Source organism: Zonotrichia leucophrys, chromosome 2 (assembly GCF_028769735.1).
Source record: "Zonotrichia leucophrys gambelii isolate GWCS_2022_RI chromosome 2, RI_Zleu_2.0, whole genome shotgun sequence".
In the NCBI taxonomy this organism is placed as follows: Eukaryota; Metazoa; Chordata; class Aves; order Passeriformes; family Passerellidae; genus Zonotrichia; species Zonotrichia leucophrys.
This window is the reverse complement of record NC_088171.1, coordinates 79379721-79406684: the sequence shown is the minus strand read 5'-3', so window position 1 is coordinate 79406684 and position 26964 is coordinate 79379721. Positions and strand designations below refer to the sequence as shown.

The 26964-nt window shown below is 39.3% G+C and overlaps 1 protein-coding gene across 2 annotated transcripts in view; it reads left to right on the top strand.

The window, feature by feature from the left end:
• TRIO (trio Rho guanine nucleotide exchange factor) overlaps window positions 1-26964 on the top strand; it is a 246352-nt gene that overhangs the window by 45323 nt on the left and 174065 nt on the right. For both annotated transcript variants that reach the window (XM_064705497.1, XM_064705498.1), the window contains exon 2: window positions 22981-23055. In XM_064705497.1, coding sequence (XP_064561567.1) covers window positions 22981-23055 — 75 coding nt within the window. The remainder of the gene's footprint in view (window positions 1-22980; window positions 23056-26964) is intronic.

The following is a 26964-nucleotide window of genomic DNA, read 5'->3' as shown; positions in this document are numbered from 1 at the left end:
GTTTAAAACAAACAAACAAATCTTTGCTAATTTCCCTGAAACAAATCCAGAGACAATCTGTCATTGCAATTTGATCTGAAATTACAATAAAAATAGTTCAAACATTAAACAAAGGAAACTTTAAAGGCAGAGAGATCATTGAGAGATTTGACTGCAGTATTACAAAAAGTGGTGCCGTTATCACTTGGCATTTTTTAATTCTACCGCATTACTTTAAAGCATGTTCTGATGGCTGGTGTTAATTTTCAATGTTTAATATATGCCACCTCAGTGGGATAGAAATGAAATGGCTATTTCAGTCCAATTAAAATATTTGTGATGGCTAAATAATGTGTGTGTTTACAGAATCATATAATATCTAAATGCAATTAACCAAAGCTTAAGCTTCAGGGTGCTAGAAACATTTAATGTGAGAAACAAAGTCAGCATTTATAGCATTCTTAGAGTTGACAAACCAGTTTCAGAAAATGAGTTATTATCAACACATTTTTAACTCAGGTCTGATATTGCTGTTTGAAAAGATTTTAGATGAACAGAAATCATATTTCCAGTTATATAACTTCTGCAGAGAGATGCATTTCAATGACAGATGAAATTGATTTTTTAAAAAATAAATCAAATAAATGTTTGTGACTGACTTGGTGGACTGACCTTCTTAATGTGAATCATTGTCATTTTAATGGAAAGGAAATGAAATGAGATTAGTTGCAAGTGGATAAAGAGAAAAGCTAGATAGTGGAAAACTTCTATTTCTGCTGAAATAGAAGTTTTCAAGTATACAGAAGTTGGAGGTGCTTAACCAGATAGTTAATCATTAAACAAAGATACTATTTTTTACAGGCAGGATTGTTGTGGAGAGCTGACCTGGCAGTTAGCTGTCAGTTCTCAAGGAATGCAACTAAACTTCATAGTCCCCCATCACATGAGCATTATAGGTGAGGGTAGTGTAATCTGTTGGCTTGTCATTACACTTCTGTAGACTTGAAATGGGTCAGTTTGTCAGATCAGGTAAGCAGAATGCAGGTACTGGTGACTACCTCTGTTTAACTGGCAGTTTATGGTGTAAAAACCCCTCCAACAGAGCCACTGGAGTAAGGGAGATGAGATCCCTTCATTTGCTTTGGGCCGCAGCCTACAGTTACTGCATTGTAGGGATTGCCCCATGAAGGAAAAAAGCTTCCTTTAAAAAACTATACTGAGAATTTTTACACTGAGATGATCTCTTGAGAGGATAAAAATTTGAGTAGTGAAAGGAAACATTACATTAAAACATAATGTGAAACATGACATTTCTGTAGTGTTCAGAACTGTAGTAGTATTACTTAACTGACTTCCAGAGATTGATATAAGTAATATTTCATGGGTGGTGCTTTGAAGGGTTTTACCACCTAAAGTCTGCTACCATGTATTCTCTGTGATAATCAAGCCTGCCAGATATAAATTAGTTTGGGTATTTGCTCACCTGCAGTATGGAAGGATTTTCCCAGCACTGAATTGCAGTATTTGGAAGTTTCTCTCCTGTACTGGCAAACCACTTGAATCAAGTGCAGCTAAACCTATAACAATCATAATAGCTAAAAATGCTATAATAAACAGAAGCATTTGTGAAATTATGTTTTCTGTAATACCTGTACTGATTAGTGCCATGTGATTAATTAGGAATTGCAGTATCACAACTGATCCCTCTTGGGCTACTATTGCTGTTTTACATGTAGGAGTAGTAAAAGTCACTGTGGTCAGAACCAAAACAAATACTGAGTTCAACACCTGACTTCAGTTGTCTTTATTTAAAGAAGAAGGTAGTTTCATCTATTTGCAAAAATCCCTTTTAGAAGCTGTTTTACTTTGCTTCCAGTCAGGGAAGATAGATGTGTTCCTGGAAAGATGATTTATTGTGGGCTGTAGTTTGCAAGCATAGCACTTTTCATCTAACCATCCATTATGCTTATTGTATTTCTCAGCCTCCTAAGTAGAATGCCTTATTTGTCTGAAAATTCACTACAATTTCCCTAACAGGCTATGACTGTATCTGTTGGATTTTTGGCATGTTATACTGAAATATGTAAAAAGGACACAAACAACATTTCATACGTGCACCTCCTGGATTGGCCAGTTTTCTTGGATAGAATGTTTAAAATTACAGAGAGCTGCCATTCTCTCTGTTGACCTTTGGCAGAAAATTACTAAAGGGAAGTGGATGCAAGTGGCTGAACTGTTGGGTTTCCATTGACAGGAGTAAATAACCCCAGAGTAGTTTTTAATGTTTCACTACTACCTTACAGTTTTGAACTAGATGACTTAGCTCAAAATGTAGTTGTTGAAAGCATTGCTATGATTTAATGGTCAATAAAAGAATTTTTAGATCTTCTTTATATGTTTACAATGCTAGTGTTTCCTCTCTCACTTTTTTCCAGAGATCGATTTATAGGCGTGTGATACTGTTGGCATTTAACTATGCCAGTCTATTGCCAGTATTGCCAATTTATCTATCTACACATGTTTAACAACTTGCTGCAATCACCTGGATTTCTGACAGGAAGGTTAATAGTGTGATAAATACATGGGGTTTTCTGGGATGATTCACCATTTCCTCTAATTGTTCCCTGTTTTAAGCATAAGCTTGTTTCTGGATGAGCAAATAAGAATGTAACAATGAGAAATACATTTAGGAAATGTATTTCTAGGTGCTCAATGTAACTTTAGAAAGCTGGTCTGTAGACTTGGACTGTTGGAACAGGTTGTGGAAACTGAGCAGCAACAAATATCTCCATGCACAATGAAATGGTCATGTTGTACTTTCCTTTCCACGTCCAAGATAAAATAGACTTTAGGAGCAAGCAGTTCAAGGGGAAAGCTCTTGAGACAGCGAATTAGGGGATGTCCAAGAAAGTTTAAGAGTTTATCTGCAGAAAAAATGCCTGGTAGCAATGCAAAGGAAAGCAAATGTCCAGCTAGACTTGAAGTAAGAGGTGGTCATTGAGGGCCACAAGTAGTGCTGCTGCAATATTAACAAAAGGAGACTAAAGAAGGAAAAAAAACCTGCTGCTGAGTGGAATGGGTGATATAATTTCCACTGATGCAGAGGTTGAGTTCCTCAAAGCCTTCTTTTCCACCACCAAGATCTACTAGCTGTTTGTACCTACAAAGAGGATACAGGGAGGAGAGGATCAACCAGTAGTGGTTTGTTACAGTTGGGGACTGGGTGGTTGATAGCAGCTCTCTCTAGAAATTGCTGGCTGTCCTGTTGGGCAGTAGGCTGAAGATGAGCCAGCAGTGTGCTCTAGCAGTCAGGAGGGGTACCAGTGTCCTGGGCTGTTGTCCAGAGGAACTTAGCTAGTAGATTGAGACTATCAGTTTTCACGTGGTATTCACTATCTGGAATATTGTGTTAAATCCAGCTGGTGAGCCACCAACATTGTTGGATTGAACACATTGCCATGTGAGGAGAGGCTGAAGGCCAATCTGGAAACCAGGCAGTTTCAGGGGTACCTAATCATAACTTTCTAACCAAGAAAGAGGGAACTGAGAAATCAGGTTCTTTATACATGTGGTGGGAGGAAGAAAAAACCTCCATGAGCTGAAACATGGCAAGTTTTCACTACAAGGGTAATTGAGCTCTGGAAGAAGTCACCCATGGAGGCTGTGGAATATGGCCCTGTGGGATTTCCAAGACTCAACTGCATTAAACCCTGAGCAACCCAGTCTGACCTCAGAGCTGATCCTGCTTTGAGCAGGAGACTGAGCTGTGAGCCTCTGAAGGTTCCTTCCAGTCTGAGCCATTCTGTGTTTAGATCCATGTCATGCAGAGCCAGTAGGAGCTGCTTTGGCTTTCAGGGTCCTAAAATATTCTGGGTACCCTTGTTACCTGAGAATTTTTGGACAATTTGTTTAAAATGACAAGCTTCCTTTCACTTAAAGGGGGAATTTGAAGGAATTTGGGTATTCACTGACATTCAGTGTTTTTAAGCAAGAATGTACTGAGAATTAAACTCAAATAAGATAAAAAAAAAAAAAAAAGATTTGCAGAATGAGAATTGTTTCCATGACTAGTAAAAAGTGTACCTGTTACCCCCAAATCCAATTCTCTCTTACCTGCTCATGTAAACTAAAAATAATGATTAATAAATTTTATTTGGAAAAATGGAGTAAATTCTAACTTGATGATTTAATACTGCAATGATGCTTCAAGAAAAAGTAGAAAACTAGCATGGGGATGAGACTCTGTGAAGGGATACAGAAAATGAGGACAGTGGTCAGTTTATAGCTTCACCAGGTGTGCTGCTGCTTTCGCTGGGTATGCAGGCTGTTACAACAGGATGTGGGTTTGTGCCTTGGGGGCTTGTCTGTGTGTGCTGGGGGGTGAGTGAGTGGCTACTGGTGGTCTCTCAGGTTCCAGGCAGACACAGCTGGGCTCCTTCCTCCCAGTCCCCGCGGTGGGAGCACCCAGGCTGTGCCAGGCAGTTGCTGGGTAGGAGTGAATAGCTGGAGGCCTGGCCCAAATGTGCCTGCCACTGCAAATGAAAGAGTTTGCTATGTGATCCGTGTTTAGCTTGGAGTTAGGTAGGGTGTATTAGACTCTCTTTCCAATTCTTTGGGGCAAAATAGTTTCTTTGATAGGTTTGCCCACATGATGTTGGCAAGGCCAGCTGTAGTACTACACAGATACTTACTGGCCTCTCACAGTGAGCTGCATTCATGATTAGCATTAAACCCTGGCACCCTGTTCTAAGTTGAATTGCTTGCATAGTTGGCATAGTCTTACTGAAGTAATTGCTGATGTATGGAGCAGTGTTTCATGGTAAAACACTCTTTCAAGTGCCTGAGTCACGTTAGAGGCATGTTGTCTGGAAACTGCTGAAAGAGATTCCTTGTTGGTTTTCTTTGTACTCTCATTTCCTGAAGAAGAATGAGGGGTTTATTAATTTTCTTTTTGTGTAGACTGATATGGAATTGTGGTGGCCCTCAGTAGGACAGGCTGTGTCCTAGGTTAGCTGGGAAAGGTATTAGTGCTGTGGATTGACACGCTGACTGTGACACAGATCAAATGCTTTCCCCTTTGTGTAGCTGACTGCCAGTGACACACTTTCTGATCTGTGCATCAGGAGGCATTCTGCTACATGATGAGCACAGGAAAATAATAGAAGGAGATTCTGTCTTGATTTGCTTAAAAAAGGCTTTTCTTAGATCAATTTTCTTTTTTATGAGCTAATATGCTGTTAACTGTTTTAACAAAATCATGCTGCTTTGTTTGAAAGTCCTGGAAACCAAAGGCAGGGTTTGCAAAGTATTGGCAAATGTATGCAGGAATTATCTGGCTTGTTCCTAATTTTGCTGTATAAGTTGTTAAACAAGTCTGAGGAAGACCAGTGCTGACAGGAGGCTGGAGTGTTTGTCTGCCAAAATACTTATGTACAGTACAGCAGCAGTATTCCACAGAACAGGGTGAGAGAAAGGACTGTTTTAATTTGAGGTCATCATCTTAAATGTCTTTGAGTTCTATAAGAACTGAAGTGGCAGTGCCTAATTTAAAGCAAATCAGCATATTGCTTTTTTCCGTAGTGTAAACTGGGTAACTTAGGTAATGCAGAGGCCAAATCAGAATTCTGCTTTTTCTGAAGCATTAGGACAGCAGCCTGTGAATAGGGCTTAAAATGTAGCCTGATAAGTTGTGGCACTTCACAAGAGCTGTCCTGGAGTAGGGAAGTGGAGTAGAGGAGTTGAGTCAGTTTGCCTGAAATGCTTCAGTTATGGCCCGGATTTCTTGTGCTAGCACGCGTGTTGCTCTTGGGAAATGACTGAAATTTTTACATTGTTTTTCGTGTTTTGTCCTTGTCAACTCACCCAAATGAGCCAGTTTCTTTTGTCTGAGTGCCATAATCCCTCATTCTCCTACATGGCATTAAGAAGTTTAAATCCATAGGTTATATTATTCAGGTATGTTGAATTTTGATTAGAGATGTTGAAGGAATAAAACATTATCTTTAAGGTGAAGTCAGACAGCATATTTTGTTCTTCACTGTACTTTATCTTATGTTTTATCATCTGGTGCTGTAGGCACGAGCTGTTACTCACTCTACTAATGCTTAGTTTGTTCTTAATTAAATTGTTGATGGAGAGTGTTATCTAAATCTTAGGTATGTCTTATGTTGAAATGATGAATTTATCAGCCAGTTAATAATTGTGCAGGTTATTGGTTTATAACTTAGAGTAGTAACTAGACTGAATACTGGGGTGTTGGTAGGGGTTTTTTAGTTTTCCTTTGGAAAGGAATTTTTTGTCTTTTACAGATCATGGTAAACGTAAAACATTTAATTTCAGTTTTTATTTTCTAAGGCAGTGTGTATGTTGACCTTAGATCATGGCAGTATCTTTTTCAGGAGGATAAGCATTTCAAAAACGGGGGTAAGAATGTTCAGGGATAATTGAAGGAATCTATTTCAAGTAAATAAAGCAGAGATGAAATGATTAAGGAAATAATTTTAGATGTAGTTATATACTTACTCAGGATCTCCTTGCTAGAAAGTTCTCGTGTACTCTGAGGTATTTGGAGTAACAAATCTAGATCATATAATGCATAAAAACAAATAAGAAGATTGAATTTACAGTTGATCCAAGTATACAAAAACCTTCAGATCCTTTAGTTGACAGCTGTAAATGTGGCAGTAGTAAGTGAGAATTGTTAGTGGACATCCGGCTAGTGTACAGATTCTGCAGCTGAAATACTGGGCTTGTGTGTGATGAGTGGGTTGACTGTTGAGTTTGAATTACATGGCTTGTTTTGCTGTTAGTGGTGGGTGGCTCAAGTCAAGACACTCAGGTGGTGAACTCTGGAATTCAGTTTTATTGGAGTGTCATTGCCTAAAGAAAAGCATTAGAAAGCTCAGTTTATTAAACTGAAATTTTAGATAAGGAGCAAGGAAATGTATAGCAATAATAATAATATTTTTCTTGCCATAGATAAATACACAAAAGATTAACAGCTGTTTTTTACAAGAGCGATCCTTTCTATTACTGAGTTTTGCTGTTACAAGATTTCTAGCACGTCTCCGGGCTTGTATGCAGCCAGGAAGGAGACTGTGTTTTTAAACTGTCCTCTCATCTGGGAACAGTTGCATCTGGGTATTACATAGGATTAAATAGCAATCATTGTCAAAGCCTATTTGGTAGTAAATCCAGGCAGAGCAACTGTTAAGCAAACTGACAGTCAAGCAAAGGGTACAGGCAGAAGATACTCATTGACAAAGATGACTTGGATTTGGAACGTGTACTGTACCTTTTTTCATCTGACTGCTCAAAGAAGATGGAAAAATGTTTTGACTTGGAAGTAGAAACCTAGCATTTATGGAAACTGCATCAAATTTACTGGGTTCTTGAACTCAAATCTGAGTGTTTTGAAATAGGGATTCAATTTTCCTGATAAGGCATAAGGATTTAAATTGCTGCTGTTCCCAAGCACTGTTTAGTTTATCCAATTTGTTGGCCGCAGAGGTATGGAGTCTCTGGGGGTATGAACAATGTGTTCTTATAAATGGGATGCAAAACAAAAAACTGGTGTACTGATACTTCTGAATGGTAAGTCACTTGAGTATTTCTTGAACTTTGTGTTGTACTGGCATATTATTGTGTAATACTCAAAATGGAATTGAATGTGTAGCTATAATGTGTAAAATCATCTCTAGTTCTTAGTTAATGACCTTGTAAGATGGAGAAACAGAAAACATAGCTATGGTGGGTGAATCTTGACAGTGCTTGACAATGTGTCAAAGCAATTCTGTATTCTTTTACTCTCCAAATAGATGTGGGTAACACTTCATGTTTTAGTATGATGTAAGTGATAATGGCAGCTATGGTATTAGGTGTCAATCAAAATAGTGTGCTTGTAATATTAGTCATGCACTGAAGGGAGCATAAATGCAGATACTGAACTCATTATGAAGAAGGAATGCCTGTGGTGTGTTCAGGGCGAATACCACTTCCAAGTAAAGGAAGAAGACTCTAGAGATAAAGGATGTACACAGATAAGCAAATAGGTGCCTGTGTCAAAATAGCATTGCTCACCTGACAACTATTTGCTTAAAGACGATCTTTGAGCCAGTTGTTTTCTTGCTCTAATGCAATTCTTCTAGAGAGTGAAGAATTCAGAGGATGGCATTGTAGCTGGCTGGTGTTATGCAGTAATTCTGGCCTTCGTAATTCGATCCGTGGCTTTCCGACAAGTGCTCCTGTCTGCTGTAGGTTAATATTATTGTAATGCAGGGTTTCCACGATGCTTCCCTTAAAAAGAAATAAGCATATCTTCTTGGAAACAAAGAGTGCCACTGAAGATGTTTCTCATCTGAAGACTCTATCTGGCATGTGACATAGAGTTAACTTTACAAGTAACACATTAGGCATGCCACAGTTTGTTAAAGTCCAAACTCAATTGAACTACTAATGTGTGGTACCCCTGAATAGAAATATATGGGTGCAGTTGATTTATGTAAGTAATTTCCTGTGTGTTTATTGGACTGGAATTTCAGAACTGGTTTAGCTCAATGATCAGTTACTAGAACCAGCTCTTCACTAATACATTGCTGTCCTACTGTACTTTATCAGTGTGCAGAGATACCAGGCGTGTGTTGAATAAATAAACCATATTTTCTCTTGGTTTTTTTTTTTGTCAGTTTAAGCATAAGAGACTTTTTTTTTAAAGTCCATATTATATTTATCTTTTGCTGTGTGATAAGGCATATGTGTTAATTCTAGGCAGTCACTTTGTTGATATCCCTGTGCCTTCCTGCTAGAGGTGCACATATCCATGTGGGTGGAGTGCCCTGATGTTGACCAGTAACTGTCATCTGTCCCTTAAGGAAGACAAAGATGAGTAATTCAGCCTAGATTTTTTAAACAATATAATATGTCAAGTGAGTTACAGATATTTGACTTAACACGGTAATAGGAGACTACTGATACGGTACTGATTAATCAAACTAAGAATCCCAAACCTGCTTTTGGTAATTACTGTAAAACTCTGGCTTAAGCTGGCACTGCCACCAAAAGGGAATGTTTGCTGTATTATGCTTGTGACAGTGCAGTGCATGAAAATTGATGGAGCCCATTCCTTGGCTTTTGGTGTGCATACATTTGCCCCCACAAGCCCAGAAAAAATAAAATATTTTAGTTTTATAGTGGACTTCTGAGTTTGCTTTTAATGGTTAAGTCTTAATGCTAATAATTAACTATCTCCTTTTTAGAAAACTACAAGTAACGTTCCTCTAAATCCTTGTCCACTAGCTGCTAATATTTGCTTCCTGCCTGCCCTATCTGTATCATAGTGCATTAATGTGTTTGCTGGAGGTTATTATAGTGTCTGGTATAATGAAACCTTCAATTCAGTTGTAATCCATCTAATAAACTACCAGGTAGCCACACTGGGCTGAACTGGTGAAATTGAAGCACACTAGAAAGTTTTACTTCCTACCTAGTGGCTCTGTAGCAATTCTTTCTTGCTATAACTCTAATCTAAGAGCGATTCAGTTATTTGGATATAGCAAAGTAAATATTCAGTGTAGATAAGGGGCTATTGTTCAGAACCATAAGCCATTTCAAACACTTCAAGAGCATCAAAAACCAGGAAACCACTATAAACTTGACTGTCACATGTAATTGGAAGCCTGTATGAGAAATCAAATTTTTAAATACCAATTTAATGTGGAATAGTATGATCTAAATTGGAAAGATAAAAAAAAAATCTGATAAGGTCAGGGAGCTTATATCCATAGAAAGTCATTGAGCCAAAAGCCTGACGGATGACGCTTAAAAAAATCTGGATGCAAGAACAGACATTTGAAAAGTGATTGTAATGGCAGTCAATTACCCAAAGAGGTCAAAAGCAGGCCTTCTGTAAGGATGGGATTATCTCACATCTGCCAGCAACCCTCACATTTGGTAGGCAACTTAAGCTTCTGTTATTGGCCCTGTTTCAGAACTCTTCTGGACTCATTCAAGGTATTTTCTCATAAATCCAAATAAACTTCAGCTTTGTTGATTTTTGAATCCTAAGTGAACTTCCTTTACAAAACAAAGCTCTCAAGAAGGCAAGCAGAGGTGCTGGATTATGGTGCTGTAACTTAGGTTGTTAATGCTATCATGCATATCATTATTTCAAGCATGAATGACAGAGTAAGTCCTGTGAGTTCAAAGTTTTGCTTCTTACGAGTCTCAAGTACTTCTGCAGTGCTTTCCACAGATGTGGAGATGACAGTACCACTTAAGGTCTGCTTTGAAACCAGGGCATTTTTGTTGCTGCTGATAGTATTAGTGTTCTGACTAACATATCCTGCTAGCTTGCTTGCTGCTCCTTCTTTCAAGGGTTAGAAGCCACGGAGTTTGTGCTTGATGCTCAGTTACTTAATTCAGAACTCAGCTGACACTGGAAATGTAGTGATTCAAGCTAATTGCGATAAATTTGAATACAACTGAGTTCTGTGTGGTAATGGACTAAGTCTTGTTTCTGGTTCTTGTAAGAATGGAAGTACACCAAATCAGAGCATCTGCTGGAGGAAGGGGTCTCCAGACATCTTGTACTGCTGTACATATACTTCAGGTTCTGTTCAGTAACTTCTGGACTAGTCCTCCTGATACATGTGAGTGGATAGTAGATAAAATGCTCCATCTGCTTTTACTACCGTTACAGTCAGGTACTGCCAATGAACTGACCAGCATGAGCAAGGCTGATGTGGTGGTAGTGAGGATAAAGTGTATCAGGAGAACGGCATGTAGAAAGGACTTGGGAAGAAACGTTTTTGAATATCAAATGTATTATGTGATGCTGGTTGTGTACTTGTGCTGAGTTAGGGAAGCATAAAAAGGAGGCTGTTAGATGTATCAGCTATGAAAGCCTTTGGGGAAGTTGCAATCCAGGTCTTGCAGTTTAACTGTGCTCTGGTACACTTCCCCCTGTGTTGAGTCCTGAATATATTCATTATCCATCTATACCAAAATGGCTTGTGCTGAAAAATGATGTGATGCTACTTCCTATTCAAGCTTACAATAGCTGCCAGGGAAAAAAAGACTCAGTAAACCTCTGACATGAGTTAATATCACAGAATTTTTCTTTTAAATAATAGTAGATATGAGAGTTGGCAATTTGAACTGCATGTCAGGGTACTGGAGCTCAAAAGCAAGTAAGAATGACTTGTATACAACAAAAGTGGCTCTGTACCAAAAGCACTTTAGTAAAGAATGCTTCTTATTTAATAATGTGCAAAAAAAATTTTTTTTGCCAAACTAAACAATATAGCAACTGTTGCTGTACTGATGCCATAAACTTGTGTTTTGATGGGATGAGGAGGGTTGAGTATGTAAATAATAAAGATGAATACAGCTTTAGAGAAATTCAGCTAATTCCCCTTTTGTTACTGTTCTGCTCTAGAAGGTAATATTTCTAATTAAGCTTGCTAGGTCACTTAGAAGTACACCTATGGACTGCTAATTGGTTTTAGAGTTTAAAATCTTCAGAGACAACTTTGTGAATCTATAATGATGTCAGGAACTGAAGACATGAAGGCAGAGGTATTGTTAAAATCTTACCTAGAGCTTTTAAAACACACTGTAGACTTCTGAAGTAATGGATTCATACACATGCCAAAGTACTTTGCTGCTTTTTAATGCAATTAAAATGTTAGCTCCTATTGTTGTCTCAAAGAGCTTTTCCAGGAAATCATATGCATTTAGAATTTTTTGTAGAGTGAGTCAGTGTAGTAGAAGACGAACAAACCCATTTTAATTGAGCTTAAATTAGGCCAGTTTTGTGAACTTAATTAAAATACTGTAACTTCCAGTGGTTGAATCATTGTCATTATTCTGATTTGCAGATGGTATCACATGGTATCTATAGGATACTGTATAATGCCTGGTAAGTCTCAGCATGTTCTTTAAAGGCATGGATCAGAGGAGCTTGAACATGCCCCTGTGAGGAATGCCCTCTCTTGAAATAAAATAATACGGAAAACATTTGCTAGTGTTGATATTTAGCAGGTAGCTTATGGAGGTGAATGGCTGGATAGTTTGGGCATATAGCATCTTTGTGTTACCCATGCTCTAGAAGACTGAAAGATAAAGCTGATGGATGAATACTTCTTGTCTGTGCTAGCAGAAAATAAACTATATTTGTTACTTCAATGGGAGCAACCAGATCAGTGTCCATAGTTATGGTGTTAAAAATTTGAGCATGCAGTAGTGAATGCTCACAACTCTTAGGCTGCATTTGTTGTGCTGGCAAGTAGCAGGAAGTAGTAAATTGCACTCAAGTTTAAATAGCTTTTTACTAGTTTGGTCTATAAATTGGGCAATATTTCATACATGATCTTTTTTTAAGTTGAATGAGAATCTGATTAGTGTGCTTGGGAGTACAATGCAGTGCCCCTACTTTCAAATAACTGTTGTTCCCAAAGAAATAGTAATATAATTCATTGTAGGAAACATTACTGCAATAGACTCCAATTGTTTGACAATGCCTGTGAATATTAAAGCTGTAGAAACAGTTATCTGAATGTCTTTGGAGCATTATATGTGCAGATTTCTGTCCTAAATAACACAGGGAGCTGCTTGCTTTGTCTTGTCTGTCTTGGTATTGCATATGCTACATATCCTTAATAAAAATGAGATTGAAGCTTATTTACTCATTCCATGAGGACAGGTGAGCTGCTGAGAAATACTGGATTTGGGTGCTGAGTTTGGGACTGTGCTTCTGACCAGAGTCGTGAAAGTGCATTTATAGTAACATGTAGCTGTTTGCAGAAATGGAACAAAGTGAAGGCAAGATGCTAATCTTTTCATTGCAGTAACGTGGGCGCTGAGTAAGTTGGAGTTCACGAAGAAAACCCAGCCTTGATTTAGGTTAAATTTGTGTACTTCGGTAGCTGTGTTAAATGTAGCTCTAATGAGATTCGGGCTGCTTGCCTTTGTCATCTGAAGGAGATAATCTGCTAGAACAAATTTGATAAATGAAGAATGAAATCTCCCTTTCTTAGTCGTGACAATCTGCAAAATCCTTTCTGTTTATTCTTGTCTGGAATCCGTTCATAAAGCTGAACGTGCTAAGGGTCTTTTTCTTTCTAATGAAATTTCCCAAAGGGATCAGGAGGGGAGGATTTTCGGCAGTGCAGGCAGAGGAAGGCTGACGTGACTCCAAATCGCTTCTTTTCGTGCCTCCGTGCGGTTCGGGGGATGGCTGCGGGGATGGCTGCAGCTCTGGCAGCTCCCCCGAGCTGCGCGGTGGCTCAGCCCTGCACAAAGGCAGGGGTGATGTAATGCGTGCTGTAATGCGCTGCCGGCTGCGGTGCCGGGGAGCCGCTGCTGCCGCCGCCCGCCCCCGCTGCTGCTGCCGCTGCCCCGCGTCCTGCCGGCGCGGCCAGCGCTTCCTCGCCCGCTCTGCCTCCTATTGTCTTCAGCGCAGCTTTCTTTTCCCCTTTATTATTTATTTTTAATTAATTAGCGCGGCACGTGTGGTGAGAACACACACCTGCTCCGAGTAATTCAGGCTAGAATTTCTAACGTAATCCTTGAGCAAACGAGACGTGTGTTGGACATCCCTTTTGGCGTTCCGTGCTAATCTTGCTCTCCCTTAAAGGCAGGGAGGGAGGGAGACAGGTTGCTCTTAGCAACCGCTCACGTACTGAAAGTGAAATACCCAAGCTTTAATTCCCCTGCGGACTCCTCATTGCTACTCTCTTTTTTTTTTACAAATTGGTTGCTTCTAACGAGTAGCATATGTTAATCAGTGTTTTAAGTAAAATCAGCTCAGTAAAGAGACAGAATAGGGAGATGCTCTGATGTAAAAGTTTATTTGCCCCCTTCTAAATGCTTCTAACAGCCACACATCTATCTGAAGTTTAAGGGTGGCATAAAACAAGCTGGGGACAATGCTTTTACGCTGTCGTTTGGCTGAATAGGAACTTGACTGGTTTTGCAATGCAGGATGAAGAAAAGCATCCCCCCCCCCCCCCCCCCTTACTCACATAGATCTCATGTATGTGCATTGTAATGTGTTAGAGAAGCTGGGATTCATCCTACATTTCCTGTGTCTCAAGGCATTTGGAGCTCAAGCTACTTACAGCTGCAAACTAATAAAATGGGAATTTGAAGGAGTGAAAGCTCTGCACAAATCAGATTATTTGGCATACATCTTGTTGCAAATGGCTAGTTTTTCCACAGAAGGAATATGAAATATCCTGCAAAGAAACAAGGGGAGGAAGGAGGAATATTCAACAAAAATGGTCGTTTAAGTACTAATGTCTCAAAATATGAATTTAACTGAGTATAATTTTTGCATATGTATTTCCATAAGGTGATGAAAATGTTGTAAAAGTGTGTGCATATTTAAAAAGAAAAAAGGGTGGAGAACAGGAAAAATACCATAACCAATAAATGCCTATTCTTGGGATCTATGAATGATAGAAAGCCCAAAAGGAGTACTTTATGGTATAAAAAGGTATTTTTACTGAAGAATATGCAATCTGTTTATGGGTATTTTGATTGATTTCAGGGCTGATGGAAATAGTTCTTCCTATTGTTGCTCAGGATGAAACAATACAGGATGATTTTCAAGCTGTATTAAGTTGCTTATTTTTACTGCCCTTGCTGTAGTCTTCATCAATTTCACTGTGGAAAGAGATTTCTCCAGATGGTGGTTTGGAACAAGAGCCAAAGGACATGATCTAAAGTGTTATGTTCCAGCTGTTGCTGCACAGAATTTAGAAGCTACTGCCTTCCACTTCATCTGTGTTTTGAACAGCAGAATAAGTAAGATTGCTTATAGATCTTGTTGTTTTAAACAACTGTGTGTTAAACCTGGTTTTTGTGGGAGGCTGGTACCCTCCTGATAGCCCTGAGAGTGTAGCATGACCCCTAAGCCATGAGTGTCTGTAGCAGCAGTGAACAGGGTCAGTGTCTGACTGCAGTGAGAGCTGTGGGCTACTGATGGACACCCTGACAAAAAGGTTTGCTACCTCAGCAGGGCAGTGAATTGAAGTATCTCAGCACTTAGAGATGGATGAGCAGTTCCCACCAAAACAAATGAACTTCCAACAATGTCGGCAGGGCAGCAAGAACAAATTGAACATGGCTAAGGGACAGAAAAATTTAGGAACACAGCTCTTCTCATTTAAAAGGGGAAAACCGGTCAGATTTTGATTGTCACATCTTAAGTTGCAGTTGGAAAATGGACGCTTGTACTTCTGTGTTGCATGTTTCATAGGATCAAAGGGTAATTCAGGTTGGAAAGGACCTTGCTACATGGATAACTCTAAGCTTGTTGCGCACTTAAAAGGAAATCACAGATTTTTAGAATGATTTAGCATTTGGAATTTTCCTTAACTTAGATTCTTAAGACAGCCTTTCAACAGGTTTTGCAGCATACACCTGAGGTGGCTAATTTCCTGGTAATTGCTCCTAACTGAGGAATAGCTGAGTATGCCAGTTTCCAAGAAAAGCAAGGTTATTCAGTCTGTGAAGTTGATCTTGTCTGAATATTTGCTGTCAACTACACTAGCAGTCTTCTCTTGGCCTACATCTCTCTACATGACATTGTGCTTCTCCCATAATTTGCGGAGATGGGAGGTGTGTCCTCCTGTCAGGACAAAGCAGAGAGCTGTTGAAAATGGTAAGAGAGAACCTCTTAACACTTAGCAAATATGCCAAAACCTGAAAGTGACTTAGAGCTAGTAACCTTCTAATGAATCTCATTTTCTTCTTTCAAGGCAATTTCTCAGCTGTCTGCTTCTGTGAGGTCCTGGTTGCCACTGCATACCGGCTCAATACAGATGTGGTGCAGTTCCCCACAGCACGTATAGAGAGTGCATAAAATGTGAAACAAAATGGGAATAGGAGGGACATTTCTGTCAGCTGTTGTGATTCAAGTCAGAGTTTGAAGGTATAATGTTTTTTGATGAGTGGATCTTGAGCCTGATCAAGAGCTGGAGGGAGTCAAAGGTGTACTCCTGTAGTTGCTTTGAATTCAGTACTAGGATATTAACATGAAATTATTACATTGAATACTTTGTCTAAGCTCTTGACTAAGGCTGCTGGCACAATTCTGAGATCATGCTGCTTCCATGGTATGCCCCTAAACTGTATCCTTGTTGAAGTCCCCCAGTGATTTTAGAATCTGGACTGAGAAAAATGCATGAATAAATGATGAATGACAAGGTTACTAATGTTGCCCAGTGATCTGTATGCCATGAAAAAACCTGCTAATAATTCCTTGTTAGCCCTAGGAAGAAAGATCTGCAGTTTTAAAGATGCCATAGCAGGTGTACCTAAAAGTTAGTGTTCCTGAGATGATTTTTAAACTGGTCATCTGCAAGCTCATGGAGCTTGAGAAAAGATAGGAAAATTGCAGTGTTTGCCATAATTTTCCTGAATTCTCTTGCTTTGTTGCAATGTGAAAGATGGTGTGAGATTTCTGAGCAGCACTGCATGTAGGCAATGTCTATAATGGGAAGCGGTAACAGTGCAGTTGGTGAATTGACAGCTCTGATTTTCCATGAATCCTTTACTTGCATCCAGAAGTTAAGCCTACCATAAAACTGAAATTGGCACTTTGAATACTTGAGTTAAAATCAAAGAAAGCTATCAGTAATCACATAAGTGAAGTAACTTTAGTTACCTTTTGCTTGCCTTTGCCACTCCTTTGGGGTAAATTCTCACTGATGGGTTTTTGCCATTTGCTGCTTATGAAAGTTCAGATTTCTTTATCACCCTTGTCTTAGCAGTCTGATTTCATTTATAAATCCAAGGACTTTGGGAGTTCAGCAATAATTTTTTTCTAAAGGTGATGAAAAAAAAAAGAATCTAATGGTTCTGCTGACTTAATTATTATGGTTTTTCTGTGGTAACTTCAGAATAAGAATATAAAAGTTTTCATAATGGCTGCTTGTGAATCTTCTCATATCTTGTTTAAAATTATTTCTCACTGATTAACACCTTATTTAGTAATCTACTCACTGATTGAGTTTTAAAGCCTCTCCATATTAAAATGGAGAATAGGAACCTGCTCTGTGCTTTCTTTCTGGACACTTGTAAAATGTGGGACATAGTGTGTAAGTTATTTGCAGCTGAGGTTTATCACACACAGTTAACTTATAAACAAAGTTGAATAAACCTGTAGGATTCTGATATTTAAGATCATCTTTAAAATCTTCTGGGATGTCATCATCTTGTGATATGGAGAATGAATAAGAGCAAATAATGAAACCCTAATCAGTCTGTAATGCACTAATATAATTACGTTTGAGCTTCTCTATGCCTCTTTTTTTCCCCTCCTCTTCTTGCTTGATTAACTAAGAAGCAATTGGTCTTGAAATGTAGGATAGTTGTACAAATAAAGGGAGAATAGCTCAGATTTCAGTGTCATGTCATTGATGTAAGTCATGCTGTGAAATAGAAAAAATGCTAAAGACATCAACGTCTTGGATTCTTTTTGCTTAAATGTTTATTAGCTGCAGTTTAGAGGTTTTGTGTTCCAAGATAAGGCTTAACACAAAGGGACTGACCAGTGGATGCAAGGAGTTGTGGAGAACGGTGTGCAGTTATGGCTGCCTTGCCTGGATGAAGGGTGCTGCTGCTTTGGTTGGGAAACCGTGTCCTTCCTACACATGGAAGTTGTTCTATCTCTTGGCTTTTAACAGATGTTTCTTTTCACTTAAGACTAACCTAGATCAGTCCAGTTGTTTCCTAGTAATAGGTAATTAGCAGTTCTGAGTGCGGTTTCTATGTGGGTTTTCTTTTTTCCTTCCTGTAGATCTTAGCATAGCATGTGGATTTTTGAGCAAAAGCCTATTGGATTAGGTCCATTGAAGTGAATAGAGTACTCTGTTGGAAAATAACTCACTGAAAGATGTTTCTTCGATTCAGCATGGGATTTCTGTCAAAGAAGAGGTGGGGATTGAAGTTGGGTGCTAGAGTTAGCAGCCTGGCAGATGAGGCACTTGCTTTCTGCTGATGACACAACAGGGAGTCATCCTGAAGTCCAAAGAGAGCCTAAAGCATCAAAGGAATCTAGGCTGAGTCTGGCTTTTTTAGTTTGTGCCTGTTCAAAGGTATTGTTCTTATTTGCCAGGTGAAAAACAGTTGTGTCATTAGGGGTGTGAGTTTTTAGGGTGAGAGATGCCCTTTTGGCATTTGTGTTTTTCTTCAGCCATGTTTCAGAAAAATTTCAAGTCAGTTGTGTGTGACAGCAATGGAAGAATGCATGGTCAACATTTTAGCTAAGAGATGCTACTCTTAGACTCAATTTCTGAGTCTTTTTGTTGTCCTGATTTCTGTTCCCATATTTTATGTTGCCATAACTGAATGATACACATGACTGAAGCTACCTCTGAAGTAAATACTTCAGTGTTCTTGGGGAAGCAGTGCTTCTTGGGGAAGCTTTTTTCAACCTTGGTTTGTATCACAGTTCTGTAATCAAGCTGTTAACTTAAAAGATGTGTATGAGGTAATTTATCTGCTCCCCTGAATTGTGTGGCTGACTAGTTACTGATCTTTCAGTGCAAGACGATTAGCACAGTTACCTCGTTTCCTTCAGCCTCGGCATTAGGCTAATCCTGCATTTGTCTGGGTTGTGTGAATTGCCACACTGAGTACCTATTTCCTGTTACTCCTCTAAAGGTGACTTTCTTCATGTATTTCAAGGCCTCTGGGAAGTTTCAGCAAGCTGGGTATCTGGGGAGCAGCTGAGTTCCCGGACTGCTGTGATTTCTGGGCACAAGGGGCCATGTTACACAGGGTTACTGTCTGTCCTCCAGGACAGACGGACGGGCTGCTCTGCAGCCAGGTTGTCACCGTGGGATTTGGGAACGCTTGCAGTCCAAATGAGGAGGGGCTGTCCTGGCCGTTCATAAGGGGCTCTCTGAAACCTCACAGGGTGATATCTCTATCCCAAAATGTTGTCTTTTCATGGATCTTTTAACTTGGATAAAATTGTATGTTGCAGCAAAATATCTTAGCTTCATACAGCATGAGAAAAAAGGTTAATATAGACAAGTCTGCTGAATCTGGCTAATTGATGCTGTCTTCAGGCTCTGAAGTTGTGAGAGCAAAGAGAAAATGGTGTGCTTGTGGGGTAGACTTATTAATTTTCCAATGTATAAAATGTTTAGGTGACTGTTTCTTGATTCCATGTTGTAAAGATCTTTAGTTGTGTGATACAGCATTTAAATAGCTGGTTTTTGATAAGGTTCTGTTTAGTAGGAAACTGTATATGATAACTCAAGGGATTGTGTAATTGTGTAATTCTTCATGAGGACTGGGGGGAACCTCCTATATTGAAATGGACTACATCATTGTGTGTTACTTATTCTTCTGAATATACAGAAGTTAATTATTAATTAGCATAATTTGAGCTTCTTCCCTCTTTGCTGGTAGTTAGGCAATAGCATGTGGAGGGTGTAGGTTACAACAGAAGGGCACTACTCCCTATTAAAAATGCAAAATGAGTATTCCTTTAATAGGTATTGCAAATATGAAGGGCGGTTTTCCACTTGAAGACTGAAACAGTATTTAAATGATGTAGGACTTAATATTGACAGCAACACTTTTTAAATCAGAGTGCCTTATTTTGGGCGGAAGAGCATAAATACGTGCCATAGGGGCATGGTGTGCTTCCAAAGGAGAAGCGTGTGCCGTGGGAGCGATACCTGCCGCGGTGGGGTCGGGGACGGCCGTGGTGGGGGCTGGGGATGGGGGCATGGCCGTGGGGGTCGGGGATGGCGCGGTGGGGATGGGGGCATGGCCGCGTTAGGGGTCGGGGCATGGCCGTGGGGGTCGGGGGTGGCCGCGGTGGCCGCCGGTGCGTGGCGGGGCGGGAGCTGCGGGCACTGCGGCGGCACCGCGGCGGCGGGAGCTGCAGCCGGCGGCCCGGCAGGGATGACATCACCCCCCGGAACATGTGATGCAGCCGGCTGGCGCGGAGGATGCTGAGCTGTGGAGGGAGAGATTGGTGCAGATATTTATGGCATTTCATTTGAGTGTGGTAAATGCCTTTTAATTTTTTTTTTAATTAAATCCTTAAATCCTCACATCCACGAATGTTTTGTGGAGAAGAGGCTTTCAGAAGGGGGAGGGAGGACCCACCCCAAGCCCTTAAGACCTGCTTATATTGCTGGTTTTTGTTTTTATTTTTTGCTTCGTTGGAGATAAAACCGATACTTTCCTGCCGTATTCACCCTCTTTGCTCCCCAGCATTCTTTCATCTGTTGTAATCCCTACAGTCTTTTCAGTTAAGCTTTAACACGGCAGAACTGGAATAAAAATAGACTGTTTAGAGCAGCAGGAATATGATAATCCAAGGCAGTCAGCCTTAAGGATATGCAGATGCAGAACATGAGCCAAGCACTAACGTATTTGCTAGGGTGTTTACCTTGAGCGGCCCCTTAATAGTCAGAGAAATGTTAGCTAAATGTTTCTCGCTTCTTACATGCCACAGGCAAAGTAAAACGTGCAGCTACCGCGCATCATCATCCGAGGTGAAGGAGTTTAAGGGCTTAGAAATCTGAGCAAGCAATTGCGGTAACATCGGTGTCTTGGGTAATTTTGAGCTAAGAGAGACAGCAAAGTACGGCACTAGTTTCTGCATGCTTTTTAGGTGAGGAGAAAGTGTTTTCTACCTCCGAATTTACTGTAAAGAAAAAGAATTGCCATGGTTGATATGAAAGCTGAGCATGCTAAATTGGCATTAAGCTTATGGTGAGTAGCTCAAAGCACATAAAAAAACATTAACTCTGGAAGTGTGCCTATATGCCTTAGCAGTCAACTGAAGCCCAAATATTTCAAGGTGGAAAAGAGTATTTGCTGTCTTTTTAGGTGATTTATTTAAGCTCAGGCTTTTTCTTAAAGCTATTTAGAGTTTTAGTCCATAACAAACAGAAATGTAGTAGGAACAAAACTGTAGGCAGTTTCAGTAAAAGGCTGATGGCCATAGCCAGTTCTCTGGAGGAGTAATAATGCATGAGGTTCCTTTTGCTGTGTCTTAGAATCTTGAGAGCCTAGGTGCAAACATGAAAGCAAACCCTGCTCTGCTTTGCCAGTCTGGAGTTGCTGTGTAATTGCAAAATACTGTCCATCATGTAGAAACCCTCCATGCTACGTGGTTACCCAAGGAACCAGTTTTCCTGGTTTGGCCTTTCTGAGAAAGTGTACTGAATTTTGGGATTGTTTTTGGTCTGTGGTGTCCATGGAAAAAACTAAGAACTAGCCAGGGAACTTCCATCTGGCTGGAAGTTGTTTTGTTTTGTTTTCTTTTGTTTGCATTCTGTGAGTGCTGAGACAATGCTCTGTTGAACACTTCAGTTATGGTGAAATTGAGGGACCTGTTGCTGACATTTGTCTGAACATATGTTTTAAAAATCCCCAGTCATGGATAGGCCATAGTCTTCCACAGGAATCCCTTGAGCTGTTCACAGTCCTTTCCTTTACAAAATTTTGTGCCATCTCGTAAACCTCTTGCTGTAATTCTGAGCTTTTAAATTCTCTAGGCTTTTGTCACCAGTAGGCTTTATGTGTTCTCAGGACTGCCATCACATGTTCCTGCCGTTCTTTGTGTAAAGCAGATGCACAGATGATGACATGCAAACACCTGACCATCTATGTCCCTTGGGTGTTGTGCTTGGGTCTGTTTCAAAGGGTTCTAGTGCCCACAGCTAGATACTCTAGTGGTACAGAAGTCTCAGTACTGCTCTCTGGAGTAGAAAACCTCTGATGTAATTTACATATGAGGTGCCCAAAAGTATAGGTCTTATATTACTTGATGACACTGGTTTGATAACTTCAAGTTTTAATTTAGAAATGCACAGCTTTTTCATTTAAGCTAAGAACCTGAGACCAAAGGATATGAAGCATTTGCATTTTTTTGAGGAGGACGAGTCTTAATAGCACTTTTGTGCTTCAGTAGTTATAGAGAAGCAATGAGCTTCCCACTTACCCCAGCAGAGGTACTTTCTTTGGATATAGGATTATTTTAAACAACACATGAATCCAAACAGACCAGGAAGGGTTGTACAGAGAAGTTAGGTGAAGATGTGTCACCCAGTTCTTCTTGTAAGACGAACAAAATCAGCCTAAATATGAGCAATTCTGTATTGTATAGATGCAATAAAGAGGAAAAAAATGCTTCCTTAATCTTCCTTGTCAAAGAAGGAAGAACTTCAGAATTTGGCCACAGAGTTAGAGTAGTGGAAATAGGAAGCAGAGAGGGCGGGACAAGCTGGTGATGTGCTGCTTTGCAACATTGACTGTAATCACTCACCTTGGGCACTGTATCATACTCCATGTGTGTACAGAACTCGTATGTTAAAATGTCCTCTCAGTTGCAAAATGCTGCTCCTGTCAGGCAACAGAAAAAAAATCTGCTTGCAGAAGTGATTTAAGAAACATTGCATGTAAATAGTGTTGGGGATTTTTGATGGGTCTTTTTGTGTTTTTTGAGTGGGTTGGGGTTTTTTGATGGGGTTTTTTATTTGGGTGTTTTTGTTTGTTTGTCTTTGTTGTTGTGGGATTTTGGGTAGGGTTTTTGGTTTGGGATTTGGGTTTTTTTAATGGTAATTGTTTTAAGCATACCTATTTCTTATATTCTTATAACTTGATACTCTTCATCCCTGCTGGGAAAAAAAAAGCAAAAAAGAAAGTGGGATTTGCAATGCGTAAAAACCACGGGATCCATATGATAGTTTTTATTAACTGATGAAAAAGGCTAATTCTGGAATCTTGTTTCTACTGAAGCTTGCTAACAGGCCATGCTATTTCTGTTAAGCTGGTCAAAATGAAGACTTGTTCATTAATATATCTTTAAAGTTTAGTTTATTTGTTGACAGACTTTTATTGTAAGCTTGTCTGAATTCCTGTAATCATAACATTCAGAATGTATTCAAAATTTTTCAGTACATTTATTAAATGTAGAAGTTGGGCTTGTCTGAATTTTTGACTAATCATCTTTTCTTTTTTCAGGGTTTCGCAAAAATGATGAAATGAAGGCTATGGAAGTATTGCCAATTTTAAAGGAAAAAGTTGCATACCTTTCAGGTACAGTTATTTTCTCTTGTAGAATGTCCAGCTATGTTAGTAGCATGTAAAATGGTATTTTAAATACTTTAAATATCATTACAAAATTCATGGAACGCTATGGCAGCACTGATTCATGTTGAATATTCTAAGCATAACATAAGCATTTTGAAAGGCATAATAAAGGAGGTATTTGTTTTCTTGAATGTGGAACATTGCTAGTTTTTGTCCTGGTCATGTTAAGTCCTGCATTCCCCCTAGCCACTCATCATTATTTACAACAACTTAGAACCTGCTGTACCAATGTCATATTCCTTTTCTTACTTCTGGTTCTTCTGATGGGGAATTTTACAGACATGCCTTTGTTATTGACCCATCTGCAGCATATTCTGGAGAAATATCTGTTGCAGAAGTGAATTACAGTTGCCTGTCTTTGGAAGCACACTTGGTATTTTCTTTGTGAACTGACTTAGCATGGAATTTTAGGAAATTCCAGCATGCACATTGCGTTGGTTGTTTACTGAACAAGAAATAGCAGGAGAATTGAAAAGTGGGATTTATATGAGTTAGTATCATAACATAGTCTATAACTTTATAAGTAACTTTACTTGGTGGAATGATGGGCTGAGGTGCTTCTTTTTGTAAACTGCATTTTGGTGTGACTTTCTGTTGGGATTAAACGCCATCATTCTCTCAGCCATAATCTTAGTGTCAAATGATTTAGAGAGAGTCTCATATTTGCAAGTGGTTTTTTGGATAATTTTTCAAGAACGACAAAAGTAAAGCTTTTGTCTTAAATATTGAAACACATAAAATTATTCCTGCGGTTGTACTCTTTAAGAGATTTACTGTGCATGGATGCTGATGCCTGCAAGTGCAGCATATAGTACATATTACTTTATCCTGTCCACTCTGCCAAGTAAAGTAGAGGTACAAAGCAAAAAGGTGTGTGGGTGAAGGGTTTTGTTTGTTTGTTTTCTTCTTTTTTGTCTTTCTTTCTTAAGAGTTCCTGGCAATTGTAATGAGCAAGACCAGTTTTCCTGGTAGCATAGTAACTTGGGAATTGTAGTGCTGGTGAAGACTTGTTTAAAACTCTTGTTTTTAGTAGGAAAGAAGATGAGAAAAGGGTGTTAAGCAGAATTTTTCAATCCCTCATTACTTTCTGGACCTTGTCTTATGTCATTGAACAAAAATGAAGTCAGTTTTCACTTCAAAACCTCTGAATTTTTAAGTTGTCTCGTACTTAGTTTAGACCTCTTAAAAGGGATCTGAAAAATGATGGGTTTTTCTAATGTTAATTTGTAAGCAGATGGCATTCTGAAAGGCATTAATTCAGTGAAAGTGAAATGGGCCAAATGAAACATGAAGATAAATTTAAGAAGAGATGATAAATTGTGAACCAGAATATAGGAGGTGTTGGCAGAAATAAATGGTTGCCAACTTGCCTGTGTGAAGGTAGCAACTCCTAATGGAAGAATGGAGCAAACAGCTGTGGCAACAAGACTGGCTAGAACTGGTCTGCCAGAATCCATAGTTTGACATTTCCATTGTAAGTGAAACTCAGATGGAATGAGATACATTAGTAGTGCAAATGAGTTAAGAAACCCTGAAGTACAACAACCTGCAACAATACTCTTCAGTGTGTTCTCCCCCTTCCCCCAAAAAAGTGCCGCCACCACTAGGACCTAACCACTGTGCAGCTGGAACTGTCAAGCTTTATACCTGGGAACACAAAGATATTTGTTCATTTGGTTTCATTCATTGGTTTACTGAGCAGATTTTCACCTAACAGAGAAGTAAACTGCTTGAGTTGTGGATGTCTTACCGCCTGAAACAGTTACATCTCTAGGTTTGTCTATTAAGTCCAAATAGTCTTGGATGCATTTTTTTGTGTTAAGTTTAAACTGAAACTTGTCAAAGTACAAATACTCTAATTCATATCTCTACACATACCTTAGCAAGGAGAGCATTTTCTTATAAGCAAGGTGAAGTTATCTTGGTTTCATGTAAGGACATAGCCCTTGGTAACTTGTCTTGCCATAAAAGCCAACTGTTTAGCTTTTTTTACTGGAGTACTTTATAACTAGGTGAAAAGACATTTCTTAAAAAAGCTGCACTACTCAGCCTGTTGGGTTTTAGTGCCATTTGGAGGCCATTGAGAATACTGCTGTTAGTGATGTGCACTAGACAGAAATGATGCATGTTGGGTGACTCACATGAGTTATCGGATAGATGTTTGTGATACACTTTGGCATAGACAGAACATCTCAATAGTGGGGTGGGGCAGTATATCAAAGGAAATGGATTAAAATGGAAGTGTTACTGATGAAAGCAGTAGTAGTGTAGTATGTTTTTGTTAAACATTAATAGGAGGTTGAGTTGGATAAAAACTATTGCAAGACAGGAAATTCCCACTGATGCCTCATGCATTGCTGCTTTTAACTTTCCCGTTTGTGTATGACACAGGAGCATCAGGAACAAAGGAAATGAGAGTTAGTTATTGTAAGAGGCCTAAGAAAGCTGTCATTAGAGCTGATGAAAAAACCCCAAGTCTTAGGGACTTTTTAAAATATTATTATTTGCAATTTTGCCACCTGTTTTAAGACTGGATACACAAGTTTCTTTTCATCTAAAATCAAGGCTGTATTAATTTATTACTCATCTAGGCCTGGAGACAAAGTTTGTCTCTGATGTACAAAAGTTTCAGGATATGATTTATCAGAAATTTAACCACCATTTTAAGAAATGGTCTTCTTCTGTGACATACATGGAGCTGGAGCCAACTGAAGTGGCATCCAGAATGACATAAAAGTGCTGTATTGAAAAACTGCATGATACAGGAGTTGCAGTGTGGGAAAGGCCTGGAGGACTGGTCTGAGGTGGCTGCATGTAACAAAGCATTTGCTTAAAAAGCTCAGAGAGTGTTAAAGACACTTCAGCTTACACTTTCACCTGCTATCTGCTGCTTTTCAAAGAATACCCACCCTAAGCAATTGAGTTACTTTTTCTGGGGGGCTGGAGTCAGTAGCACTTACCAGTTGAAACTGGTAGATCTAAAGGTAATGGTCTGTGGTGCAATGAGGAGAGAGAGCATTAAGGGCTGTAGTAGACTATCAACTACTCTTGGTGGTGTTGGAGCCCAGTGATGGCTCTGGAGCTCATCAGGGGCCTTGGCTGTTGGGTTCTGTCTTGTCATTTATTATTCCTTTCTCTTACAGCTGCTGTCTTGGTTTTTTTCCCTTCTTTTGCTATTTAAAAATCCTCAAAGCTCGCTGCTTGGCAAGTGAGTCAGGCTAGTCAAGACTTGCCTTTCTCCATTAGAATGAAACAATTCCGTTTTTCATCTTATGTCTCACTTAAGAAGGTCATGGAAGATAAAGATATTAATTTCCTTTTAAATTTTGGTTTCTGGCATTTTAGCTTGATGGAGATTCAAAGATGCTTTTGCCTCTTTTGAGTTTCATTTAGTGTCTGACAGGGAGCATGTCCAGTGTAGACAATCTCCAGAGACTTTGACAGCCAGGCTCAGTGTCTTTGGCAAACACATGCTAACTGTGTTGGAGAGGAATAGTGATGAATTTTTGAGTAACTGGTATCACTTATTGTTTTTATATTTATTTTTATCCTCTCTCGGTCTTTCTTTCTAAGTGATTTTTGAAAAACTGCGTTTAGCAACATGGAATTACAATGAGAAGCTGATTTGAAACGAGAAATTCTGGGCTGAAGATAGTGTTTTTCTGCGTTTCCATGGGACAGGAGAAAACAGTCCACACATCTGTGGTTGAAAACATACATGTGAAATTTAGCTTGCAAGAATCTGTCTGTGCTATTGTAGATGTGTTGATAAAGACATTCTACTGGGCTTGAATTTGGTGTTTAGCAATAATAACATTTTGTTGTCACTAGCAAGGGGTTGGATATAAAATTATA